The 22,248-nt window shown below is 38.6% G+C and overlaps 1 protein-coding gene across 9 annotated transcripts in view; it reads left to right on the forward strand.

Annotated features, from left to right (window-relative positions):
* The window catches only part of LOC125971847 (galactosylgalactosylxylosylprotein 3-beta-glucuronosyltransferase 1), a 59,902-nt gene extending 50,047 nt beyond the window's left edge, over window positions 1-9,855 (forward strand). For all 9 annotated transcript variants that reach the window (XM_049724905.2, XM_049724899.2, XM_049724900.2 and 6 more), the window contains 3 exons: window positions 4,359-4,655; window positions 6,595-6,697; window positions 7,524-9,855. In XM_049724905.2, the coding sequence (XP_049580862.1) occupies window positions 4,359-4,655; window positions 6,595-6,681 (384 nt within the window). In that variant the 3' untranslated portion in view covers window positions 6,682-6,697; window positions 7,524-9,855. The remainder of the gene's footprint in view (window positions 1-4,358; window positions 4,656-6,594; window positions 6,698-7,523) is intronic.
* The last annotated feature ends 12,393 nt before the right edge of the window (window positions 9,856-22,248 follow it).

Consider the following 22,248-nt stretch of genomic DNA (forward strand, 5'->3'; position numbering starts at 1 on the left):
ATACCAGCCATCCATCTCGACGTCATCTGAATTACCCGACTATACGTGAGCCACATCCTTTCGGTATTAGTTCAGAGGGGGGCCTGTGGTGAGCAGAGTGTCAAGTATTGACACGGCCTGTCGTTACCTTTCCCTGGAAATCAGCCAAAGTGCTCAGTCTCCTTCCAAAGCGCTCCATCACCTCCAACAGGCCCATTTATGTGGCGGCGTAACAGCCCTGAAAGGACAGAGACGACAGAGAAGAAGAGTGGACGATAAAAACAAAGTCAGACACAAATCCGATTGCGGTGACTTTTGCTGACACCAGAGAAAATATAACTGTTGTCTGCGGCTTGACAACTGTGCAAACAAGGTTGAAAGGAGTCTGTGTGCCGTATGTACTTCAAAATGATGTCAGCATTTCCTAAAGCTGCAACCAAAATGAGGTTTTTCTGTTCATTTTAAAATCCACACCAACCGATTAGGAGAGGAGGTCACTTTGTTGCAAAAAAAAAAAAAAAAAAAAAGCCAAAGCAAAACAAATGCCACAGTAAACGCTTTGATGCACATGCCGTTTTTCAAATTCAAATTATGTGATCTTTAAATTTGGTATGTTTGACATTTTTTTGTCAAATTCTGGTTTCCAGTATATAGTAAGTATCAATTACCCACACAAATATCACAAAGGCAAAGATTTTCTACTGTGTAGTATCCCAAACACTATAAAAATGGTGAGTAAATTACTGTTATTGCCTTGAACGTCATTAATCTCTTTCTAAATGCAAATTTTCAGGCCATGCCTATAATTAAAACCAAAATAGAATCTCTTTAAAATGTAATTTTTTTTGCAAGTTATTGAGTCACCATAAAAGTGTTTGTTTCCAACCCAAATAAATTATTTATCATCATTTATAATAAATTTAGATTTACTCTGCTGTAGAAACGATGCAATTCTAGAGCTGCCTCTGTCACATCCCTTAAGAATGCATATCAAAATAAGCAACAATAATGTTGTGCGAAATTAAAAAAGATGCCGTTTGATTCTGTGCGTCTGCAGTGGAGAACCATATCTGTATTTGCAAACCTACATGTGATGTTCATTCAACAGAATAAAAAAAATGAATGGCCAACACATCAGGTACTCAAATTAAAACAACTGCAGCATATTTTAGTTTGTTTTGAGACCATCGCTTATCGCAAGGAGACACAAGAGACAGAATAGATTTTTCTTATCATCTTTACACACCCAAGGATTGTGCATGGAATACTTGCCTTTTCTCTTCTATTCTTTTGAACATACTTTTTTTAAACGTTCTCTTAATCTTAATGCGCAGACAGCTTCAACAATGTAAAATAAAATTATGCAGACTGAACATAATAGTTACATCAACACCAGACCTTACTGTATATGATTACATATTTCTCATAACTGCCTTTAAAATGTCATTTGTTACATTGTATAATATTACTAGTTATATTGCAATGCTACTTGAAATAAATGATAATACATTATAAAGTCTTCATTTTTTCATCTCCAAAACTGCTGCATTCTCATTTTCACTTAATACACTGATGGCCTTCTGCAAGACAACAATGTACTGACAACACAACAGATTTAAAATGATACTGATTGTTATGTGTCATTTTCATTCAACTTTTGTACCATCTTACACAATCAAGGAATAATACAATAATATTTATTCTTTTAGTATTCTTATAGCCACATATTAGAATATAATAGCTTTCACTATTACCTCTCCTGATATACAGATTCAGAATAGTCTTATTTTTTCTCTTTTTTTTTGCACTAATGCATTAGATTGGAACGGCTATATATAATTGCTGAGAGACATTTTATTTTTGGTGCCTGACATTGCTCTTATTGGTATTTAACTCTAGTTGTACCTTTGTAACATGTTATGCCCCTGCCATGCAGCGAGCAACACGCCCGACCGGCATGACTGAAATATCGCACTCACGCAGAGTTGGAGTTTTTCAGTTGCTGTGAGTTTGGTGTGAGTCGCTGAATGTAATTTCTTTGATTGTCCACTACAGTTGTGCTCAATTTGCATTACTGTCAACACTGAGACCCAAATTAGGCCCCAATTTATACTCTGCATAAATCAAAGACAAAATAGAAAACATACATGAAGTTATTACAACTAACATTGATCAAGAACCACCTGGTGGTGAGTAAAATATCCCAAATTATTATAATTGTTGTCAGTCCAAAATATATGTATATTTTTTAGCCTTTTTCAGAAAATCAGCTGTTAAACACCTACAGTAAGACCAAGCTGCTTGCCTGCTTGTGTGTTTTTGAGCCCATCCTTACCATCACCACCCTCCCCCAAATCTAGGGTGAGCAATACTCATTTTCACATTTTGATTCCGGAAGGGAAAGTGTCAAGTCTCTTGACATCCCCTATGCCACAATTGATGATGTGCTTGTATTTGAGTGGAACTTGCAGGAAAGCTGCTTGGTTGTGCACATTGTAGCAAAGACATATTTTAAACCATTTTAGACCTTTAAATGAATGGTAATTTTAAATTTAGTTTTTAATATTGTCTTGTAACTCAAATGTGTTGCACAATACCTGGTGGTAGTTGTCCTTTTTTTGTTTGTAGTACAATAACTTGTTTGTATTCAGTAGTAGTTTTATCTCCCACATTAGTGGTTCAGAAAAACAGTAAATGTATATAAAATTATAGTAGCAACAAACACATGGATGCACAAATGAAAACACTCCTTCTCCCGTCTACTATTAAAGCCCAGAGCTCATTAAGACAAAGGCTCCTGCCAATTTGCATCTAGGTGCCTGGCACAGCACGCTCCCATCTCTAAAGTCCCACGAGCATCCAATCTGCTTCATGCTGTTCAAATTCTGCTGCTGTGATCTGGTGAGCTTGACCACAGAGCAGCCCAACAGATCACACGGCCGTCTAACACACAGAATGGAATTTAAAAAAAAAAAAAAAAAAATGAAAGAAAGGCAGTTTGCATCAGGGTTTCAAAGAGCATATGGTGTGAATTATCAGCACATGTAAAATGTTTGGCGAGCAGATTCTTTCTGTCTTATCGCTGTTCTTCTTATACTGCACCTTGATTTGTATACACAAGGGAGGCACTGACATCATTATTTCAGCAGTAGAGACTTTGATTAAATTACTGCTTGTTCAAAAACTTTTTTCTTTAAGTAAAACTTTTAAGGCTACAGCTGCTTTTTGCCTGTGTAGTTTTAATGTGATGAAAGTGAAAGAAAACTATGACATCTGTTAATCCTAGTTGTGATTATTCATAGTCCAATTAAATAGTCTTTTTGAGGGTTTTGTCATACACAGATTTCACAAATTTTCATGTTCATCCTGGTGAAAGTGAACATGTCACTGGCTAGTAACGTCTCCCAATTTGTTTTTAAATTCACTCATTTGAAACCTATGTAGGTAAGTCGATCATGAATACCTAAATGTCTCTAAGCTCAAAAAGACACAGGAAGCCAGACATTTGTTTATTTACGCCTATCAAAGTGGAACCACAATCTGTTTACTCGATGGCTAGGCATTGCTAATTAACGCACAATTTGTGTTACCTTTCATAACCTGAATGCAGCACAATGGACCAATGTTTAATGACCTGCCATAAAGTGCAAAACAATCACGTTATATATTATGAATGACACACTTAAAAAATGCCCTAGCCAAGTGGCAAAAATTTATAGATGCTATAATGCTGCTCCTGACATTGCCATTTCCTTTCGCTCTGTGTCCAGCACACCTGACAACTTTCGTGTCCCCAACAGACATATGTATAATGTGGAGTGAGTGTGTGTGTGTGCTTGTTTCAGCTCAAAAGTGGCAAAGTAACCCAAATTTTTCTATTCATGATTAAAACAAAATTTTACCTAGGACCCTGAATGGCACTGAATTTGCATTAAAAATGACATTGATCTTTTCATTGTGGAGAGCAACACTATGTAGAAAGTGATTGGTACCCGTCCATTTCTTTCCATATAAAACACCACGGGGTTTAATTAAAAGACAAAGTAAGACAAATGGCCCAAAGAATCCCCTCGGTCAGTCGATGAACCCATCCAACGGTGTAGCCGCACCACATCGTTCACACTTATTCTCTTTAAATATGACCTCTGCTAATTGTCTTCATTGTGGGCCAGCTGTTGAGCAATGCATGTCATGGGCCTTCATCTAACAATGTGTCAGCTGTTCACTGCGCTATGTTCGGCTCAATAGTCACCATCTTTCACGATGAATAACAGCAGCAGTTCTAAAAGTCCTCCATCAACGTGTTTAGTCTCACTGTCATGTAGAGTCTTTCACATGAGTAATTCCTCCCTCCCTCTTTTCACTCTCCTCCTTGCTAGATGCGATCAACTCAGAAAGTTTCCGTGTGGCCCGTGGCCTTTGTGGGCGGCCTGCGCTACGAGTCCCCCAAGGTCAACGCGGCCGGGAAAGTGTACGGGTGGAAGACAGTGTTCGACCCCCATCGGCCCTTTGCCATCGACATGGCCGGCTTTGCCATCAACCTGAGGCTCATCCTCTTCAAGCCTCAGGCGTACTTCAAGCTTCGCGGGGTGAAGGGAGGCTACCAGGAGAGTAGTTTGCTGCGGGAACTTGTCACACTCAACGACCTGGAACCCAAAGCAGCCAATTGCACTAAGGTAATTCAATGCTTTTTTTTTTTTTTTTATGGTTCGTACTATACTTTTACTGGCGCTGAGCTGCTCGTGGTTAGGGAAGCCTCACAATTTCGGGGCAGGATTGTAAAACAGATATGATCCGTTAAAATGCACATTAAGTGCTAATGTAATGTATTTATCTTCACTTTATCACTTCATACTCATTTAATAATCTACAAATTTTCCTTCCACATCTAAAACCATGCAGGTTAATTGATAACGCTAAATTGTCCATAGATATGAACGTGTGGGTGGAAGATTATCCTGCATTTGGCACTCCATCTTCTTTGTGAGCCTCAACATTTGTTCGATTGTAGCATTGTTTTCATAAATGTAGTATGGTTCCTGGAGAACAGATGTTCCGCATCCTTGCACTAAGAGTTTGAGGGGAGTCTGCCATCGGTTATGTGGACATACGAGCAATTAGAATGTATAATGCAGTGTCCATGCGCCATCCCTGCTCATGGCCCGTGGGCAGTGTGCACTCCAGAAAAGTACTCTCCAGTCAGCCAGAGGGCTTCATCTTATCAGCATCTATACACGAAGCACATAGAGACAAAAAATGGTACTGTCAGCCAGCCTGTTCTTGACCTCCCTCAGCCATCCACAGGGGTAAATGAAAGGCAGGCAAATCGGGGAACCGCTGAGAGAGCGGAATAAGAGCTGTAGGGAATAGCGAGGTCAGGACACTGCGCTGATTACAGATGAGGACGACTGAAAGAAGGTGTGGATTTAGACATAGGAGAAAAAACACGGGTGAAGTTGCGTATTGGACTGCTTTGCAATTGTGACTATTAACCTCGTTTATATCGGCACAAAGTGGGAGTTAGCTACCGGCATATCTAAAAGACTCAATGCATTATTCAGTATAGTCGAAGCCTGATGACAGCAAGGAGGTCGCTCTGTCTATCTTTAAAAAAGCGTCCTTGTTATAAATATTAATAATTCTTTAGAACTGTGAAATATAATTAATCGTATTGGCTCAAATAGCATGGGCCCCAAGTTGATTGACTCGAATTCCTTCCCAAAAAGTGTGGATATATAATTAAATAGCTAAATTGGCAGGCCTATTTTATTTCATATAATAAGTGTATGAGTTTATAAAATATGCTGTTGTTTTGGACAAACCTTACGTCTTTTGGTTCCTTTTTATTAAAGGGATAACGAATGCGTACATTTTTGTGTGCTATGTATGTTGAAATAAAAGCTATCATAAGAATTTAATCTCACCTCGTTATTTGAAACAGTGCCATGAAGCTGAACATAGCTGTGCCTAACATGGAGAGTAAAAAATATCACATTGCTGTTAATCTTGCATTTTTGTATTTCTTATAGGTAAAAACATATCGTCAGGTACAACATACGGTCCTATAAATCTTATGGGGACAGAGAATGTATAACGTACAATGTTTGTCATGAAGCAAGCAGCCCAAGTATTGCTTCACCAGAAGAAAAATATTTTGGATTCACCTCACTCACCTAAACAGAGTTAAAAATCGATGAGGTGGCCTCACAGTGTGTCACATTTGGAAGAGTTTTTGAAAAGAAAGGGCAAATACTAGTTAACACTTACACACTTATGTTGCTTTTGTCTGCTTGTTTTTGCGAAAATGTTATAGTTAATGAAAATAAAATCGACAAAACAGTCTTATTAATGAAAGGGAAAAAAAGCTTACTTATATATATGAAATAAATAGTAACTAATGAAGAATCCAAAACTCCTTATATTATAACCCTGATTTTCTCTCTATTGATCAGACACTCCTGTGATGTTCCCTCCTCACTCGCATCTTCAACACTGTCTGCCTTAAAGTAGCTTTTAACACAGCACCAGTATGGCGCAGAGTGTAGTTGAAAGACGGCGATAACTGAATGAGCGCAGGTTGCTCATATTTCTCCTTGTTTTTCTTTTCATCATCAGATACTTGTTTGGCACACGAGAACAGAGAAGCCTGTCCTCGTAAACGAAGGGAAAAACGGATTCACAGACCCAAATGTGGAGATTTAACCATGTCTCTCTCCCGGTAAGACAGACCTTATTATGAACCTGAGGATGATAATTTATATACCGAAATGTGTTGTAAAGATTTGATACCACTTACCTGATTAATTTTAGAATTAACATTCAAAACAAAAAGAATTACTGAACATTGTAACTAACATAATTTGCATTTGCTTCAAAACTGTATGACCATGCTGAGATTCTATTCACCACGTTTTATTAATCAAGCCTTTTGTGTCTTTTCAACACAGTTGTCAAGGGTTGATATCAAAATAGAAAGAAAGCTAAAATGAGAGGTTAAAAAAAACATTTGAATATGTTGTTGATCGATTGATAATCACATCAGCACTGTTCTACGTATATTTTGTTTTTATCCACCGCCGACTTACACGTTGTCCTGCTAACACCTCCGAACCTAGTGAATCACTTCTGCTTTTTAGAAACTATCATAAAGGCAATACCATGTTAGTTCCGACTAAACACACAAAATTCCTGCTTTTTACAGTAGTCTGTTTGAGAGGGTGCCCCCACCCCCAACGCTTACGACCGACTGTGGCTTTTGTTGCCATGACCATCAGGGATGGAGCAAGTTTATTGAACAGGCAGCTTCCACTGGCGGGAGCAAACACCAACCTATTAAAAAAAGCATTTTCACTCATGTAGGAAGCAGTTTATACACACTACAGTGTAAGATGTTGCGTAAGGGCGCATCACCAAAACCAAATATGTAATAGGGCGTCAGTGTAGTCAAATCCCCATACTGTTTCCCCTTGCGGCAGAGATTCTCAAACTGCTTTCTAATCTTTTTCAACACACTTTCTTATCGTGGCATGGCCTTTTTGTTGCAGGCGTTTGTCTTCGGAGTCCTGAACAAGCATTGATGAAGATGGCCTTTGAGGTCCGAGATATGGGTGTGACATTTTCCAAGAAATGGACAAAGCCACGCCAATGTATTATATCAAAGCACAGATTGAGGAGAGGTGACTTTTATTTATGAGGTCTGTGGAAGAGACATCGTCAAGGACGCTTCAGCAGACAATGTAGGTGTCTCATTGATGACAACCTGCTAAAAAAGACAGCACAATTTCAACTAAGTCAGGTTCTAGAAAATATAAACCTTCATCGGAAGAAATTGAAAACGTGAGTAATTCATCCACAAAGGAAGGACAATGACATTATATGGACTATTTGTCTTTTGGATTTTACTCCAAACAAAACACTGGAAGGGAAGGAATGTTCTTTTGATAACAATGTAATGTTTCCTTTAATTTAATTGAATTTGTTTAGGTGTTGAAAAAAAAAACTACTGACCCATACATTTACATTTACTCCTGGGTTATCATAATCCATGCATTTTAGTCGTAATGAACACTTGAAGATGATGCAGTTTGAAATGTACATTTAAAAAAAAAAAACACATTGCACCTTTTACTCTGCACTTAAAATACATTGATGGTATTTCTTTGTTATAATGTGTGTAAATAAAAATCCTTCATGGGAGCAATCGGGAATTGGTTAAAATGTATGGTAACTACTGTATTTATGTTGCTCCATTCCGAAAAATAATAGCACAGTCAAGGTTTTGGTCAGAGGTGCAATTTGTGTGGAAAAATCAAAGCGAAAAGCCCATCTGGGTCATTTTTATTGACATAAAGGATTCCACTTCTCGATTCCTAGCAATGTATAAACACACCAAAACACAATCTCACCAAAAGGAGCAAATTAAGGACGAACATGTCTAATTAATAAATCCATCATCAACAAGTTCTGTGGAACTGTTTAATCTCATCTTGAGCCGAGTTAGCTGTTCATTCACTCTAAACCGGTTTAACTAATTGAGCATGGCTGCATTGTGGCACAGCTCTAGGAATACGTAATTATTCTCTTCATTGAAACTTCCATTTCCAAATTGTGCAAAAAATATACGCATCATTATACGTTACAATTTGAGTAAAGCATGTGTAAGAGTTGAGCACTTACAAAATGTCAGGCCACAACTTTTTTTCACAAGCATTGAGAATACTACAATTTCCCATTAAAACCATTTTAATGGCACTTCATTTTCAGGACGTCAGCTAAAAACACATTTTCCAATCACTCCAAATTTCAATTAATAATGATTGTGTTAAAAGCAGTTGTTAAAAGTGTGTATAGAAGGCAAACACAAAACCAGCCCTCAATGATTCTTGACTAGAACACATTTCATACATGGCTTCCTTAATGTCAATTTTAAATGCATATATTTATCATACGAGACAGCTGGCTAAGAAAAGCAAAATAATTTAGTTGAGCATATCTTCCGAAGTTCTGCATTCTTAATGATATCATTTTATGAATATCCAGCTGTTGTGCATGAACTCAACTATAGACAACAGCAGGTGTATTAAGCCTCAATGGTCTGTGTCAGTAATATCCGCATACATTTTCAACTTGATAAATCAGAGCTTATCTCAACGGCGCCGGGCAGAAGCAATTGGAGATGATTCAAACACTGAGCCTCTGTAGCGCCGCCGAGTTAAATCTAAAACACGTGTATCACCCACAGCAGGAGGATAACGCATAAAGATTGTTCCAGTCTAAATATTGCATTGGAGTAGATCAAGATACTGTCATAAAAAAGGACTTCCTGGCTGCTTCTGTTTACCGCATGATTGTGCACTGGGTCGACCATCGGCGTCACATTTTGCAGTTTGATCTGCTGTTTTGTTTTAAGTTACTATTTATTTGTGTATTTATTTAAGGTACGGGTGTGCAATAAAATCATAGCACTGTCTGCCCACTATAAAAAAAAGCATGTACACATCGTGTGGATCATCAATCGATCATCATATCAACAAATATGTAATCAGCAATAGTATATTTAAATGATGTTAAAAGTTTTGGAATCCAATTGTGCAGTCAATCAGCGGCTCACAAGAGAACCCACCGGCACATAAGCAGAACAGCTTTTTCTGTTTAATGTCACTTGATATGCATTTACAGCCCTCTCAAGGCTTTCTAAGGCACAATACTCTCCACATAAGCCCTCCCTTGTTCCTTCATCTTCTCAGTCATCCTCATGTGAATCACACTTTTTGCATGGGACTCTTTAAGGTTGTCCGTATGCCTCTGCGAGTTTGTCTCAGAGGAAGGTGGTAGTTCAAAAATCAAGAAAAATAAACATCAACTTGACTGACTTGACTGCTTTGTTCATTTATTTATGATATTATATTCATATTTGTGTGCAGTGATGTTTATTGTTATGATGTTCTTCCCAAAACGGTTACCCTGAGCTAGAAGACACAACCACAGAAGATTGACAGAAATGCTAGGGACTCCTTATTTGAGAAGAGTAGATAATGTAGCAACTGGATTGGATTTTAGTGCGTAAAATGAATTAAAGGTGAAGAATATCAAAGTGGCCCTTGCTATTTCATTAGAGTTTTCTGTTTGTCGATCTTGGAAGAAAAAGTTTAGCCACCCTTGGATGTAACTACGATACCTTACACTTTTCTTGGTGCTTTTTAGGCATTGGAAGTAACAATTCAAAGCAGCCCCTCCCTTGTCTGTCAGTGTTTTCTCGAGGGATCCATCACATCGGAGGGAACAGACATGAACTTCAGTGCACTTCTCTCCACTGTCTCTTTCTCTCAAACTTTCTGGCCCCATGCAAAGGCTGACGGTGTGTCTTTGAATACATGCTTGCTCATCTTGCATCACTCGTTCTCCCGTCAGTGTCCCAGCCCCCGCGTGCTGAGAGGTCAAAGTGCCATGTACTGTAATGGAAGGTTGCTGTTGAACCAGAATCTTACCATCTGCTTGCTGCGCTGGAATATTGACGTGATCCATCGTGAAGTGAAAGCTACCAGCTCTGCTGAGGTTAAGACGAGGCCAGATGTAGTGGGCGGTTGAGCTGCCTCATTGAGTGCTAGCAAGCGCAATGCGAAAAGTTGGCAAGGACATTGACATGGAGAAGAGTAGATGCAGCTTATTACCTTCTTTCATAACGTTCTTAAACAATAAATACAATATGAATGTTGACTTGTGTCATGCATTATTTTGGTTTTTTAAAGTGCCATGACAAGAGGAGGCAAACAAAACACATATGGGAAAGATCATTAGTTTTACTGATTGAAATAAATATTTAATCCATAAGAAAAATATAAATTACACTAGATGGCGGAGAAGCCCTCGTTGACAATTACCTGAGACATGAATGGCATTTGATCCGCATGAAAACATTGGAAAATAGCATTAATAGGCTTGAGTTTCAAAAAATATGTAAAGAAAGATATGATCATCGAAGAAACAACAACATGTAAAGAAACATATGATCATCGAAGAAACAGCACAGTGTTTGTCAAATCTTTGATTTTTGTTATTCCAGTTATTATTGTTGTGCAAAATAACAGGAAGCCTCGGTAATAAAATGAGATCAATTTATGCGGCATTGTATTTAACAAGCAGAGGATCCAGACAGCCTCTTGCGTGCTTGATGAATGTATATTTAACAAAGCTGTGCACGTAGCAATTGCTTTTCAAAAAAAAATAAAATGAATCTGACACTTTCAGGAAAGACACCGCACTCTATACATTATTTATCGTAAGATACTCCCTGCTGAACCTGTTTTATTTGCCTGCGCTATATCAAACTATTTACATTTATTGTGTATCCAATGACCAATAAAGGTCAAGTGAAAAGCTGTTTATGCACCACAGGCAATATATTCCAAATCCTTTGTCTGGTAGATGTATCCTACTTTAGAAAGGCGTGCTTAGTGCACTGCCTCGGAAGGAACTGCTGACTCTTGTGGGATAGCTAAAGGTGTCACTTTATGCAACATTCGTCTTAGACAGTCCTTCACATCTTTCCAACCACATTATTTTTAACATATCACAACTGTTGCTCAATGATGCAGTAAAAGCCTTAGATTTATAAAGTCTAAAAAGGAGCTCTTTATTGGACAATAAACAAAAAGGAGAAATACTTGATTTGTGCTTTACAAAGTTTCTTGGCTGACTGTTCTGGAATTAAATTTTTTTCTTAGTGCGATGTTGTAAAATCACAACATGGACAGCAGCGTCATACACATCAAGAAAAAAGTACAAATCAAATGAGTTAATCATAATTACCAACAGTGTTCAGGAATTTTCAATACCCTAATATACCTTAGGTCTGCATTCAAACATTCATATGAACTGGAAAGTTGGGGTGAACGAGTACCGATACCAGCCTTATATTAAGGTATCGGTACTCGTAGAGGCTGCCAATACCAGCCACTCATATATATGGCCCCATAATTAAGTCCTTCTTTGCCATAGGCGCCATACTCCGGCAGTTTGACACATCAACGAATCATTATCAGCTTCAGAAAGGTCTTTGTTCACAATTGTTTTTGTGTTCGATTTAATTTTACATATCAAAAGTACAAAGTAGCAGTACTCGGTATCAGTGAATACTTGTACTGGTATCAGTAAAAAGTGTTACTGAACACCCGTAGTAGAAAGATAACCCAATTTAAAATGATAATATGTAGTTGTGCTCATAAATTTACATACGTAGAGTATGTAAACTTATGAGCACAACTGCCTTTATATATACCATAATTATAATGTTAGATAGGTCCCAGTTATTTATCTTTAATGCTTGCTATGCTAATAGTAATTACAAGGAGGCTGCCTTCTCAGTTTAACTGTTTAATGTATGCCAGAAAGATCAATACGCAGCTGTGCGGTCTTCTCCACGAGATTGCAGAAGAAGGTCTTACTCCCACCAAGTGCCAAAGAGGTCTATTCTAAAATAATAATAATAATAATGATGATAATAATGATAATAATAACATGGATATATGGATGATTTTTTTTTTGTGGTGAGTATTACTATTGCTGATAGAAACCTATTTAAAAAAGCAAAATTACATCTTTAGAAGCATGTTTGGCAATTCCCTTTTTCTATACATAGCCTTGTAATCATACACAAAGGTCTACTTTGAATAATCGATCAGGACTGAAGTTCAGGGTTATTACTGTAGCCGTACACTGCCGCCACATTTCCTTTTGTGCGCTTTCACACAAATAGCTTATCTTTTGTAAGAAGATAAGAGCCCATCGGCGGTGAGCCAGAGTATCTACACAAAGACATGCAAGGCACCTTCACGTTCCCATTAAGAGCAGCAGGTTCTTTCATCTTATCATCTAAAACACCAGCATATCTGTCTGCCAACAAAAACATGGATGAAGAACAGAAAATGAAACACGAAAGTGCATTTTGGATGCCAACTTAATTAACAACTGGACGTTTTTGATTTTTGGGTCCAAAACTTTGGGATTAGTCAGTTCTTTTCTAACTGCAGGGCAATAATATCAGGCTGAGACTGTTAATTGTGCTCCACACGCACACCCATCAGAGGTGTGATTCATAAGAAGCAATGATGACTGTGCAAACGTGATTATGTCAGTGTCTGCATCCTTCCAGTGATGGGTTCTTAAAAAAAAAAAAAAAAAAAAAAAAAAACCACACAGTGACAGACTTGTACTGGAGCACAATTTTCAAATCCCAATGTGCTTGCATACTAACACACCACAAAAGGGTAATTTAATAATAACTCCATTTTAGCTGCTTATTTTTGCTTTCACTGGCAAGAATATATTTTTTTCAATAGACTAATACACATAACTCACATGAATGGTGGAAATAGCTTTGGAATAATTTGTTTTGGTCTCCCTGGCACTTAAACTGGGGTGTGTAAAAAAAGGTAGGTTAAGTAGGTTGGAAGTGTGGAAGCAGGGAAGCTTGTTGTACAGCAGTATTCCCAGGCCTCCCCGAGTCTCTTGCAGCTTCTCTGTGAGCTTGTGAATTCCACGTCTTCCCATCTTTTGTCTGCCTCTGCTCCTGCGCCCCGCTGTGTTACTTGTGGAATGAGCTTTGCAAGGTCACCTTTTCTTGTGATTCATTTTGTCTTTCTTGTAAAGGCTTTACAAAAAGACTTCCCAGACATCAAACAAACAAAAATCAGCTTTCCCGACGGTGGCTCGGAAGTCTTCTTTCATTATTGAGCACTATTCCTTTACTCATCCCTCCTGAGATGCATTGTGCATTCCCGCAAGACAATAACCGGTTATGAAACGATTAACGTCCTACCTGCAAACACAAAGACACAATTTGAGACCTCTACTCGCTGCTAAACATAGAAGGTCAGGAAAAAAGTAATTGTGTGTTAATGATTCGGGCGGGAGCAGAAATAATTAAAGATGCTGACCACTCTCGCCAAAGATGCTGCATCTCTACTCAATGAAATGAACCGTTCACAGAGAGCGACTTTGTTTTTATACTTACGAGGTATTCTTACTTTACTCTCAAAGCAACCAAAAACTTTACAGTCGTAAAACTGCATAGTTTTTTATTGCTTTTCCTTAGGCAGGCCACTGGGGGAAGTTGGCAAGGGGCAATTGTGCTCGGGGCCACTTCAATAGCTGTCATTCATGGAAGAAGCAGATTATATTTCACTATTTTATTTTTCCCTCTTGCCCTTCCTTTGGCCTTTGTGAAATGGGGTGATAGAAATGAAACGCTTCCTTTGCTGGGAAAGTTTTTTTTTTAGTTTGTTAGTACAAGTCTGGCATAAGGCTGGTCTGTATCTGCGCAGGGGGAAGGCAGACTTTGTATTGTCATTTTCACAGATGCACGTAGCTTGTCGCAGTTTAAAATAATCTTTTTGCGCAGTTGTGGGCGTGAACACAGACGACTTGTATCGCTGCCAATCGAAGCGACACCTCTCATTCCCTGTAAAATCGGTGCACTAAAGTACACGCACTTTGACTTGGTGGAAGGAAATACTGTTTTGCTGGAGTCCAACTCAATTTTGTCATGGGCCTTATCGTAGTCATAGTTTCCTTTGTTGGGCCATTATGACTGTCAACACCTTATAGTATCATTTTGAAATCAGAGACTACTAAAAACTGTTTAAATATTTTAAAAAGATGAATGCTAATAAATATTTCTACAAATTTGTGCTAAGTGAAGACAATTTGTAATTTTAATATTGACACATGAAGTCGACGCACCATTTGTCTTCACGGGCCACATAAAATGATTTGGTGGATTGTATCTGGCCCCCAGGCTTCGAGTTTGACACCTATGCTCAAGGATCACCTTGTGTTAATGGCTCTCTCATACAATTGCTCGGTTTACAGTACAGGATCCTGTCAGTATACTCTTTTACAAGAATAAACAGAGGATGTTCATGACTTTCTACAGCTTTTTAAGGTGTGGAAGCACACAGAGACAGCGGCAGTCTCTGTGGAAAAGTTATGACAGCACATTTGTAGCACCAAGTGGAAACAGCTGCATCTGTTGAAGAAAGCCTGTAGGATAATGACAGACAATTCGCTCATAAAATGTTCTCAACGCCAGCTTGTGTCTATAATGGCGTGTCAAAGAGAAGCGTGTTTATAGACAGTTTTGTATCCACAAGAAAATCCATTTTATTCAGGGTATTGACTTAAACATATGAGGAATGACAGATTAAAAACAATGTAGCAGTCATGCTCATGATTGACATCCAGAAATTGCTTGTCAGAGCACCTCATCTCATTATATGTGGCCTGGCGACCAGTCCAGGGTGTACCCTGCCTCTTGCACTTAAGTCAACTAGGAATCAGCTTTCTGTCAAATTTCCACACCTCCACAGAGTCACCTGACTCTGTGCCAAGTGCTGTCAAAACAAAGGCCCTGACACCACGTGCATGAGCCCGTAGAAAAACTGCAACAATAAATCAAGCTGAAATAATTAAAAAACTAGGTCATATGTTTGCCGACTCTCCGGTCCATGCCGCTGCCCATTGTGCGACAGACTACAAAGTGTGAGGATGAATCATGACAACCCAGGTTGCCGTTCAAAGCATCTTCAATCACCGCAATGTTGCACAAATAGTTACTTTGTTGTGCTTGAATCAGACCCAGATTGCCAAAGCTGCATTTGGCAAGAAAAACACTTGAGACTTCTGCCTGCAACCACACAGCCAAGTAGTTTGCAAACAGGCAATAGATAGCGCTACGTGGTATGCAATTTTACCAATCTGCAGTAATGGAGGGTTTCGGACTTGAGCTGAAGTCTCTCAAACAAATACACACATCTACGTACCTATACGCACAAAGTAAGCATACCGAATCCGTGCTTGTAATCATATGCAAAGTTATCCTGCAGAGGACAGATTGTACAAGAAGAATTAACTTTAAGTGGTGAGATGAAAGAAGAGGCAAGGGATGTGAGACAGAAGATGGAAAGCCCCCTCTCTATGCATCAACACTCTACAGTCACAGTGCAGTAGTGGTAGAATACATTCCTCACAAGATGCTCCTTGCTGTTGTAATCCCCAACCTTGGATAATGGAACGTCGTAATCTGGAAGATAAAGCACTATCAGAACAGCGGGCTGTGGAGAAAGTGGGAGGTAGGATGATGCCTCTTAGCATGCCACCTGCTCGGCCCTATCAAATATCTCGAGACGACAAATGCAAGCAAAGGATCATTTTGTGTATCTTGATGGAAAATTGAGCCTTTCTGTTGCAAGAAAAATGCTAAAGCTATTCAGTAAACACAAACGGGAAGGTTAGAGAAGTTTGTCCCGACTGCGGTGAAATATCTGCAATTTTCCACAACAGAATAAAAAAAAGCAGATAATATACTTACCCAGCATGTCTGCCTCAAATATATCTGTCTCACAGTAATAAAAGCAAGAAAACACCAAGAGCTGTGTGTCACTTATATACCTGCGGGAAGAGAAGAGGTTGTAAAGAACATCACCATCTTCTAACATCAGGTCTATAATCATCTGCTTGTTGACCATTAATTGGAAAAGACTAAGTCTAAAAACAATCAATGACTAATTCATGTCATTACTGTATGTTGCTGTGAACCACAAATTTACTGAGTGTGATTTTTTTTGTCAAAACACACCTCTTGTATCCAATCCATTGTTTAAAGAGTTTTTGCACCACAACATAGATGCTGTTTTATGTTCGCATAAAGCTAGTGGACTGAAACCAAGTGTTTGTTTTCAATACACAGGGTGTACTTTTTGTTTCATGTTTAGTTTGAGAGTAAACTTCAACTAACAATAAGCATCGTGAAGCCTCTTTTTTGAAGCATTGTTCACAATTTGCCAAAGTGCTGTTGTTGAAAAGTGAGTTGAGCTCACTCCCACCATACAGTGCACCATTTTGCAAGGCAAAGAAATAATATGTCTTAAAACATTTCTGTGCTTGCATGTTTTTGCTGGCTCCCTTCCACAATCTAAAAACATGCATGTTGGGTTCACTGAAGTCTCTAAATTGTCCTGAGGTGTGAATATTAGTAGTTGTGTATATTTGTCCTACAATTGGATGGCCTAGCTACCGCATCTCGCCCGGAGTCAGCTGGAATAGGTTTCAGCTCATCTGTGACCCTAATTAGCATTAGTAGGACGGAAAATGAATGGGTGAATAGCTAACCACTGACACAATCTGTTTATGTAAAAAGATTTAAATCAATGTGGATGACCAGAGCAAAAGTTTAGAAAGAATTCACTGGGGTGACAAAAATTCATCGTTACATCTGCATGTGTAGACACAGCAGAGCCGTAGTTTCAATGATGAGATTGCCCTCAATTCTATTTCAAATGAAACATGGATGGACCACAACCGCGCAGCATTTTATGGCCTATTATAATTTACTAGGCCCGATGGGGCAATACAGCCATAAAATACACCTACATCGCTGCATAAATTAGCTACCTAGATTCTTTAGTGTGAAGCAATTAAGAATTCAATTTAGACTTTAGTGACCAAATTGGACTGACTTTAATGGTATGAATCAAGGGCACGAGCCAGGATGAATAATAACCGTACGGGGTGCTGAGTGACAAGAGCTGGGCTCAGCTGCTTTGACAATGGCGCCACTGGCCGTGACCGACTGCTGGATATGTTTGTGACTACAGAGCAGTCAAGCATCAAGGACGTGAGTCACCATAATGGCACGCCCGACGCATGCTTTCTGCGCAATCTGACTTAGTTTGCATCCAAATTCAATAAAACCGCATCTGTCCTTCTGATTGGTGATGAGAACGAATTAGAGTTTATATTGATTAGTCTGTAAAGAGAAAATAAATGGATGGTGCTGAGTTGAGTTTATATGGATTATGCTTGTAAAGGCTGTCACAAATGTTCATCTCTTGCATGTTGAGGCACGTCAACACCTGTGCAGTCCATGATAGATATTTGAAGGGGATTTAAAAAGCCGTTAAGTGTATTTGTTTGATGGGCGTTATCATCAAATGATCAATCATTCTGGTGAATGTTTGTGGGAAAATTAACAGCATGCTGGCTGGACTACTGACAGCATCCTTACTTATATTGATGAACCATTTCAAGCCAATGCCATTTGAAGAAGTGCCTTTTTTTGCTCATAAAACACTTCACAGGGGCCCTTTTGCTTAGAGTGGATCATGTTCAATAATCGATTGTTTACAAATGGAGTGCACTACTTGATCAGTAGAGGCTCTCTTCAGTTAGTGGCAAAAGAACTTTGCTTCTTGGGAAAACTGAAAACTGTAAATTGTTCATATGTGAATGTGAATGATTGTTTGTCTTGATGTTGCCTGCGACTGGCTGGCAACCTGCCCAGTCAGTGCAGACAAACTCTCCATCACCTGCGACCCATATGAAGATAAGTGCTATAAAAAGCGGATGGAAACAAATGGGTCTTTGGAGTACCTATCCACCTTTTAAATGTGACATTAAAACAACCAAATAATTATTTTGTAATCTGTCTAGTTCTGAAGGTGTGTCGGGACAAATCTGTTTTACACCAAAGTTTTCCACCAGTGATGTAGCGCTAGCGTGAAGATCCAAAGCAACTTTAAAGTACTGGCCAGTGTCTACAGCAAAGCCAGAAAGTAAGTAGAGCTGTATTGAGTTTTGTTGCATGGAGGCTTATGATTAGCATTGGCAACCCTGGACATCTTTAACTTCTGATAAGTGGCACTCACTTGATTGCTCTGGAAAGTTATCAGTGAGATGAAGCCTTATTTGTATTGAGTCTGTTGCACCAGATACAGCGAAATTTAATTTGGGGGCTCAGTGCTGCCTTTACGAGGGAAAATAGCTGTCATGGTGTTTTTTTAGAGTCTTGCGTGTACGTCACGGTTAGCAAATGCTTTTTTAGACTGACAACATCCACCCTTAACTCAGCCAGTTAGTTGTCATGGAAACGGAATCTGCACTTGCGATTGGCCCGGCATTATATGTGACAGGATGTGAGCTGGCTCGTTTTCATGCGACAGATTAAGCTCTCTCAAAGAGAATAACTTCAAGACAAAGACAAGACACAAATATAGTGTGCCAATTGTATATCACACATGTACATGTTAAAACCCCTGGGAACGTTGCACTTAAAATAAAGAAATATTTCTCCATAAATTTATCAATAGTAACAATAATTTATTTGGCTTTTGTAAGTATATTTTATATTGTGCAATGCCACCCATGAAATAAAACAAAGGCCTTCGTTTTAAGATAGATAGATGGATAGATAGAGAGAGAGAGAGAGAGAGAGAGAGAGAGAGAGAGAGAGAGAGAGAGAGAGCGAGAGAGAGAGAGAGAGAGAGAGAGAGAGAGAGAGAGAGAGAGAGAGAGAGAGAGAGAGAGAGATAGATAGATAGATAGATAGATAGATAGATAGATAGATAGATAGATAGATAGATAGATAGATAGATAGATAGATAGATAGATAGATAGATAGATAGATAGATAGATAGATAGATAGATAGATAGATAGATAGATAGATAGATAGATAGATAGATAGATAGATAGATACTTTATTGAAACCGGGGGCAAATTCAGGGTTTCTATGTAACTCAATAGCACATTATTTGTTCTTATCAGATCTTCCATTTTGCTCAAAATGTGAATATTAAGCACTTCAGCTTGAAGCATTATAAGATCCTCAAGAGAGTCTGTTTTACTTTTCGAGGTGTTGTATTTGATCACAGTGCAAAATCTCAGCACCAAACTTTATAATCAGCTCAAATGATCATCTTTTACAAGAAAATATATTCAGGGTCTTTATCATGAGAGATCAGCTCTTACCCTCTTCTCAGTGCTCTGCTCGTTGTCTCAGATTTTGAATCCGAGTAGCTCAAACAGTCCATGTTCAGGCATGTGCCACTGCAGTTAACACAATAGCTCACCTTAAGCACAAACGTGATAAATACAAAATTGATTAGTGTCTCATATGATCCCATCACATACTGGCATGAATGCTGGATACAAAATAACAAAGTAATGAAAGTTATAGTATAATACTGTATGTCATGGTTACCAGGAGGATTTAGCATTTTAACATTGTTATAAGCTAAAACAAAAAAGGTTGATTTAGTATGATATGGGTCATTAATAGAAAACAAATTGAACATAAATATGACTTATCTGATAAAATAAAATAGTAGGACAAAGTTCGATTACATTTCCAGAAACATTTTTAGTTACATTATTTGTCAGCATAAGAGTACAAAGTTTTAGCATGGTACATAGTGGTTAACAAGGTTTCAATGTTAGTTTAAAAATTACCAGGACAGTTAATAATTATGATGGTGTTTGAGCCTGGAACAGATTAATTCAATTTGTATTATTTTCTATGGGAAAAATTTATTCAGTCACGATTCCATTGCTTTACCATGGTGTGTCAGCCTATAGTGAAGAGATTATTGCTTGGAGAGACAACTCACTCCCACGCATTCCTTTTTACTTGTCTTTGAGGGACTATAAACATCTCCACTTAGCACCTGGAACTTCCAACTCAAGCAAAAAATCTGTATAATCTTCTCCTGCACACAGGGATCAGGCTGAAACTGTCGAGTGTGCACAGAATATGCAAATATCCCAACGTTAACTTGCATGACTTGTGAAAAAAGATGATAATGTGGCACTAAAACATTCATGTGAATTCTCACCCGAGGGACGTTTTGCTCGAAAGTTCTGGTAATCATTGAAGAGACGCATTAGAGAACAAGCTTGCTATCAGTATAGAACAATGGTTGGAAGGAGGAAACGAAACGTGAAATCATGCAATTTTTCGTGCCAGCTTTCAAGGCCCAACAGGGACAGTCGTCCTTTGGACCAGTCGATAGCTGACACTGGGTCACTCTTGTCACAGTGTGAAAAGACAATTCTTCCCCTGCCAACATGCTGTTTGCCTGACTTTGTGCGTGCACACTGCATTGTGTATCAGACAATGTCTCCTTTGGAGACTCAGCCCTCCCTTCTTGTCTGAGGTCAGTTGCAGCATCTCCGTGATGCCCCTAAACATTTATGCCTGAAAGGATAACATCAGGCATTGTGACTCAAAATGCCCTTGCTGCCTCCCCTGACCCCCTTTCGCCTCAGCCACACTTCCTATCGGCTCTGCATCAGATAAACAAATACAGCAGAACCCACCCATCCGTCCATTTTTGACACAGCTTGTCTTCATTGTGCTTGCATGTGACTGCAGACTATTCCTGCTGGGTCCAATCTGAACCGGTCGCTAGCCAATCACAGGGTAGCGACAAACACGGTCATGTTTATGGCTATAGGCAATGAAGCTAACATTATTTTGGAATATAGGAGGAAGCAGAATCTTTCAAGTCAATTGTCCCTCAAAGCCAAATTTGGAGTCTAAACAATATTTAATTGTAAGAATGAAAAACAATAATTTTGAAATTAAAAGAGCGTGGAAGTCACCATCACAGAAGTGATTGCATATGCTCGCATTTGGAGGTTCCACGGAATTGTTGTTGATTTTGTTATTTAAACCCTTTCGTAAAAGGGATGTCCGATATCTTCAAATTAATATCATTCAGCACTTGAACCGTGGTAATTAGGTGACCCTTGGAGTACGGTGGCCGTACAAGCCATTGAATAGAGGACACATATTAAGACTTGGCATTTGCTGTTGGCTGTCGCTATAGCCTCAATGCAGCTGCCTTTTTAAAAACACTTTGAAATGGAAATCAGAGTTTGTTCAATGGCGCATGGCGCTGATGGAGTGAAAATGTCTGCTCGGTGGATGCAAATTGACTGATTTAAGTGTGCAGGATGCATCTGATTACTCACCAGGGTCATGCAGTGTATGCAGTTTGTGTATTTGACAAGAGCTGGGTTTGGATGCCATATACCAAGGGTAAATAAACATTAAAAAAAATGATAATAATTGAAGGATGCAAGTGCCATTTTGACATTCTTCATCTTTAATTTATGAAATATGCCAAAACCATCAAGCACATATTTATTGTTTCATTTATTGTGCATTATATTTAGTTTTAATAAATTGCTACATTACACCTTCACTTGTAGAAAATACATTTGAATCGGAAAATCTGTGAGTGCATCAGTACAAAAACAAATAAATCGGTCTCAGTATAGCTTGAACCGTTAGAAATTGGAATTAGAAAGTTAGAAATTGGTACACATCGGTTTGATGTTGTTGATGATTTTCTTTGTTGAGTTATTTCATATTGGTTTTTTTTGCACCCCATGCATGAGTATCTCAAAATAAAGGTTTTATGCCTCGTTGCAGG

This window comes from Syngnathus scovelli, chromosome 7, assembly GCF_024217435.2.
Source record: "Syngnathus scovelli strain Florida chromosome 7, RoL_Ssco_1.2, whole genome shotgun sequence".
Classification (NCBI taxonomy): domain Eukaryota; kingdom Metazoa; phylum Chordata; class Actinopteri; order Syngnathiformes; family Syngnathidae; genus Syngnathus; species Syngnathus scovelli.